This window comes from Hylobates moloch, unplaced genomic scaffold (genome assembly GCF_009828535.3).
Source record: "Hylobates moloch isolate HMO894 unplaced genomic scaffold, HMol_V3 SCAFFOLD_12, whole genome shotgun sequence".
Taxonomy (NCBI): Eukaryota; Metazoa; Chordata; class Mammalia; order Primates; family Hylobatidae; genus Hylobates; species Hylobates moloch.
In genome coordinates, this window is record NW_026652287.1 from 47,877,635 (window position 1) to 47,883,634 (window position 6,000).

The following is a 6,000-nucleotide window of genomic DNA, read 5'->3' on the forward strand; positions in this document are numbered from 1 at the left end:
GGGTAGATACCCAGTAGTGGGATTTCTGGGTCCAACAGTAGTTCTATTTTTAGTTCTTTAAGAGGTCTCCATACTCAACAAAAATGTTGCTTTAAGCCACTAAAAAAGGGGAGGATGTGGGGTGATGAGGGTTGAAAAATTACCTATTGGGTACAATGTTTAATATTTGAGTGATGGGTACATCAGAAACCCAGTCTCCACCATTATGCATGTAATATCCATGTAACATACAAGCACATGTACCTCTTGAATCTAAGAAAAAAAAGTTTGTTTTGTTATCACTTTTGGTTTCTGTGGGTCAAGAATCTGGGAAGGGCTCAGCTGGGTGGTTCTAGCTTGATGGTTTCATATGATTGTAGTCAGTTAGTGGATGGGGCTGCAACAGCTGAGAACTAGCTGGGCATTGTCCCTTCACCTGTTGTCTCAGGGTGTTGGGCTTGTTTGGGCTTCCTTCAAACATGGATACCTGAAGCAAGCTGCTTTAATGGAACATCTAAGCTCTAAGCATGAGTGTCCCAGCCGATGAGGCTGCATCTCCTCTTGACACTCATCCCTGAAAGTCACCTGGCTCTACTTCTGTCATATTCCCTTGGTTACAAGCAAGTTACAAGCTCATTCAGATTCAAGTGGAGAAGAATCAAATTCTTCCTCCTTATGAGAGACCAGCAAGGTTCTAGAAACACATTTTTGATGGGGGATACTATTTCCACCTTTTTGGAAAATAGTCTGCTCAGGCTGGCTCTATTGTGGCTGGTAAAGAGCCCTTTGCTCTTCCCCATGCCTTTCCAACATCAGGTGGTGGCATCAGTCATGTTCCTGCTTCTGCAAAGACCTAAAGATGCTGGACAGATGGACTGCTTTTTTTCTGTCACTTCAGCTTTGCAACGACTTTAGCAGGAAAGTGCTATTAGCGTCATCTCTGTTTTTCAGATTAAGAAATGGAGGCACAGAGAGGGTAAGTAACTTGCTCCATTCACTGGGGCTAGTCAGTGGCAGAGCTGAGGTTAAACACGGGTTCTGGGTTCTAGCTGATAACCCACTACACCACATAGCCTCTCCTTCAGAAAGCCCACAGGGCACTACATGCATGGAAGTGCTGTTCAGATTGTAGACACTGTAGGTTGGCATGTTTATTGTGACAGTGACTTGTCCTTTCTCCCCTGGCAGATGCCACTCACCAGATCTGACTGGAGCCTCAAAGTCCAGTAAAGAGTGATATGCGACTTGGTCATTTAGGGCAGTGCAGACCAATTGTAGGATTTTGGAGAAGAGGCCCTGGGGGCTAACTGTGTGACCCTTCAAGAGTGGTAATGGGAGCAATCTAAATCTTTCTGGATCCCTCTCTTGAGTTTCCAATTGCTGCTATCACAAATTACCATGAATGTAGTGGCTTAAAGCAACACTGATTTATTCTCTTACAGGTCTGGAGGTCAGAAGTCTTAAATCAGCCTCTATAGGCTAAAATCAAGAATGTTAGTAGGGCTGGTTTCTTTTGGAGGCCCTAGGGGAGAATCTGTTTCCTTGCCTCTTCCAGCTTCTAGAAGCTGCCTGCATTTCTTGGCTCATGGACCCTTCCTCCTTCTTTAAATCCAGCAGGACAGCATCTTCTCGTCTTCCTGATCTTCCACCTCCCCCTTAAGAGGACCTTTGTGATTATTATATTAGGCCCCCTGGAAAATTCAGGGTACTACCCCCATATTAAGATTCTTAGCTTAATCAACATCTGCAAAGTTTCTTTTACCATGTAAGGTAACATATTAACAGGTTCCAGGGATTAGGATGTGGATGTCTCTGGGGGGACTGTTATTTTTCTTCCCATAATTCTCACCGTTCTCCCAAGAAGGTGCCAGGTCCGGTTTGTGATCAGTTACTTATGCAATTGCATTCATAGAACATTTTGGATATTCTCAGCTGGGCTTAATGTCAGGCTGATGTTTCCTTTAAAGTCCCCTTCCTCCTACATTTTTTATTTTTATTTTTATTTTTTTGAGGCAGGTTCTTTTTCTGTTGCCCCGGTTGGAGTGCAGTGGTGCAATCATAGCTCACTGTAGCCTTGAACTCCTGGGCTACATGCGTGAGATACCACTCGTGGCTAATTAAAAAAAATTTTTTTTCGGTAGAGATTGGGTCTTGCTGTGTTGACCGAGCTGGTCTTGAACTGTTGGCCTCAAGTGATCCTCCTTCTGCGGCCTCCCAAAGTGTTGGCATTATATGCATGAGGCAGTTTCTTCTTTTGTATAAACATGAATGTGTGGCAGCCACACAAACCTTACGCCTGCCCAAATGATGACTAGCTCACAGGGCCAACTGGTAAACCATATGGCTGAATAGTGTTACCCTGTTCCTAAAACTCAGGCAGTCTGGGGGACCATCATATTTCCTTAAGACTAGTCTTTAGTCTAACCAGCAAGCCTGTACTCACTAATTTGGGCAAGGGTCTTAAGTTAGGGTTTCTGAAGAGTCATTGGTGGGTCAGAATCCCAGAGTTCTAAGAAACTTTGGAAATGATCCACTGATTCATTTTGTAGATGACGAAACAGGTCCCCTGGGGTTAAGTGGCTGGCACACTAGTTGGGCAAATTTGGGTAAGTTGTTTAACTTCTCTAAGCTTCCTTATGTGAAATAGGGTGGCAGTATGACCTACTTTGTGGGGTTTTGGAGATGACCTAAATGAGGGACTGTGTAGAGCACAATGTCAGGCAGGAAGTCCTCCACTGATGCTGGCTGCCTCTGTCACCATTTGACTTCCTCCTTTCCCATTTGGATGCTTTTTCTTTCTCTCTTTTTGCCTAATTGCTCTGGCTTGCTGCCTATATTATCATTTGAGCTCTGTTGCTCAGGCTGGAGTGCAGTGATGCAATCACAGCTCACTGTAACCTTCAACTCCTGAGCTCAAGTGATCCTCCCACCTCAGCCTCCAGGGTAGCTGGGACTGCAGGTGTGTGCCACCATGCCTGGTTAATTTTTTTTTTTAATGTTTCGTGGAGACAGAGTCTTGCTATGTTGCTCAGTCTGGTCTCGAACTCCTGGCTCAAGCAATCTTCCCGCCTTGGCCTTCCAAAGCTTTGGGATTATAGTTATGAGCCTCCATGCCCAACCCTGGAATCCTAATTCTTGACCCAATGCTCATATCATCACCCTTGCCTGTACCATCCAGTGATATGGGCTAAAAGTTCCTGGATAACCGAAATTCACTAATAACCCACCTCAGAAGTGTCGAGGACTCTGTCTCCAGTTGCAAAAAGGCAGGCTTCTTTCACATGTGGTTCCACATATACTGAAACACCTCTTATATATAAGATGCTATGCTAGGGGTTGCAAAGGTGAGGGAGACATGGCATTAGGATTTAAGTGTAGCTTGTATTATTTTGATAGAATTTACAGCCTATCAGCTGCCTCTGCAGCAGAATAGCTGTGAGGCTTTGAGCAATTCACAGAACCTCTCTATGATGCAATTTCTTATCTGTAATGTGGAGATGCTGTGTGACAATGTAGAGCAATTTAAGCCTAATGCCAGGTTAAAGTAGCTGCTTAATAAATGTAAGCTTTGATTGATATTGGGACTATCCATATTGTTAATTCGTCTGGAGCTGGAAAGACGGATGGGATTTCATCCGTACAGAGATGGTGGTTGAAGCCATGGAATTAGGAGATTCCTATAGGGAGAGGGAGTAGAAAAACAGAAGACCCCAGGAAGGATCCTGTGGGAGGAGCGTTATAGCAAAGATCTGGAGACAGATGGTTTGGGTTCAAATCCCAGCTCTCTTATTTACTAGCTGTGTGATGTTGGACAAATAACATAACCTCTCTGTGCCCCAGTTTTCTCATCTGTAAGATGAGGATACCCCATGAGCATACTGGTGATGCAACAGATTAATACATGTAAGATGCATAGTGAGTTTTCAAAAATGTTGGTTATCATTATTTTACTTGTATAAGTTTATGGGATACAAGTGTAATTTTGTTACATGCATAGATTGCATAGTGGTGAAGTCAGGGCTTTTAGAGTATCCACCATCCAAATGATGTACATTGTAACCATTAGGTAACTTCTTATTTTCCACTCTCCTTCTACCCCCTCAGCCTTCCCAGTCTTCATCGTCTGTCATTCTACTCTCTATGTCCATGTGTCCACATTATTTAGCTCCCACTGATAAACGAGAACATGAGGCATTTGTCTTTTGGTGTCTGAGTTATTTCACTTAATATAATGACCTCTAAAATTAATAATAAAATTATCATTTATTTTCTTGTCGCAGGAAAATGATAAAGGAGGGAGAAGAAAGAATAGCAAGAGAAAAAGGAAGAAAGTCAGGGCACGGCTAGGTTGCAGCCGTTATCAAGAAGGAGAGGACATCAATTAGAAAACAAAACTTGCCAAGAGGAAGATGAACAACCTATTAGAGGCTGGGTGCAGTGGCTCACGCCTGTAGTCTTAGCACTTTGGCAGGCTGAGGTGGGCGGATTGCCTGAGGTCAGGAGTTCGAGACAAGCCAGGGCATCATGGTGAAATCCCGTCTCTACTAAAAATACAAAGATTAGCCAGATATGGTGATGTGTGCCTGTAATCCCAGCTACTCAGGAGGCTGAGGCAGGAGAATCACTTGAATCCAGGAGGCAGAGGTTTCAGTGAGCCAAAATCACACCACTGCGCTCCAACCTGGGTGACAGAGCGAGATTCCATCTCAAAAAACAAAACAAAACAAACAAAAAACCAAGCTACTAGATTGGATAGGAACATTTTAGGGATATTCGAGAGCATACTTTGAATAGGGTGGTCACGAAGGAAACCACACTCCAAAGGGAAAAGGTGAGAGTGTTCAGAGCAGAAGAAAGAGGAGGAGAAAATAACCAATTGTTGAACCAAGTGGTCCCTGACTGGGGGATAGGTTAAGGCTCAGTCATTGTTACAGTCACACATACCTGGAAGAAGCAATGGTCCCTGCATTTCTGTGGTACGGGTATCCCACGCCAGCCAGCCCTGGAAGCTCCCTACAGTGCCGTAAGCCAACCACCTTTCCTAGCTCAAGAAATCTCATGAGAATTGAAGTATGTATCTTAGGTCAGCTGACTCATGAAATTGCTATCAGAAAAGCGAACTGCTTCCCCTCTTTCGCCATCAGACTCATGGTTCTGCTTTTCGTTTATCTGCTGTACCTTTTCTGCCTAGCTATTGTTGATCACCTTTGGGATGACTGAGTCGGTAAATTCTAACTAGGAAATGCCCTGAAAGTTACATCACATTGCCCGAGGATTAGGAAGTGCCTTTGGGGCCAAAATAAATCTTAAATAAGCCTGTGGTTTTGAGCTGAGTAAACAAGATTTGAGGGCGTCTGTGTTGGTATCTGAAGTTTCCAGAGGAGTCATTTTCACATATCTTTCTCTCCCCCTTGTAGATGATACTTACTGGTTATGATTGCTGAGCCATAAGAAGTTAGGAGTCCCAAAGTCTCATAGAAGGTAATACATTATTTGGTTATTTGGACCAACCCTAACCAGTCACAGGACTTGGGAGAAAAGGTCTCTAAATCTATCCTTCCTCCAACGAATATTTATTTATTTATTTGGGTCTTGCTCTGTTACCCAGGCTGGAGTGCTGTGGCACAATCATAGCTCACTGCTACCTCAAACTCCTGGGCTCCAGCGATCCTCCCACCTCAGTCCTCTGAATTGTTAGGACTGCAGGTGCATGCCGCCATGCCTGGCTAATCTTTTTTAGTTTTTATTTTTTTTTTTTTTTGAAGAGAGACAGGGCCTCGCTTTGTAGCCCAGGCTTGTCTTGAACTCCTGGGCTCAAGCAATCCTTCTGCCTCAGCCTCCCAGTGTTGAGATTACAGGTGTGAGCCACTGCACCCGGCCTCCCCTGCTTAAAACTCTTCTAAAGCTCTTCATTAGACTTAAAACACCAGCCTACTGAAGCAGTGCCATTGTCTGGGGTTCATCCTCTCACACCAAGGAAATCAAGGATGTGGAAGCACAAGAAGTGAATTTAAGGCCGAG

At 44.1% G+C, this 6,000-nt stretch overlaps 1 protein-coding gene across 3 annotated transcripts in view; it reads right to left on the reverse strand.

The window, feature by feature from the left end:
• Nucleotides 1–5,022, reverse strand: part of LOC116478602 (adhesion G protein-coupled receptor E3) — a 58,843-nt gene extending 53,821 nt beyond the window's left edge. For all 3 annotated transcript variants that reach the window (XM_032169962.2, XM_032169961.2, XM_032169960.2), the window contains exon 1: nucleotides 4,924–5,022. In XM_032169962.2, the coding sequence (XP_032025853.1) occupies nucleotides 4,924–4,948 (25 nt within the window). In that variant the 5' untranslated portion in view covers nucleotides 4,949–5,022. The remainder of the gene's footprint in view (nucleotides 1–4,923) is intronic.
• Nucleotides 5,023–6,000: the final 978 nt, after the last annotated feature.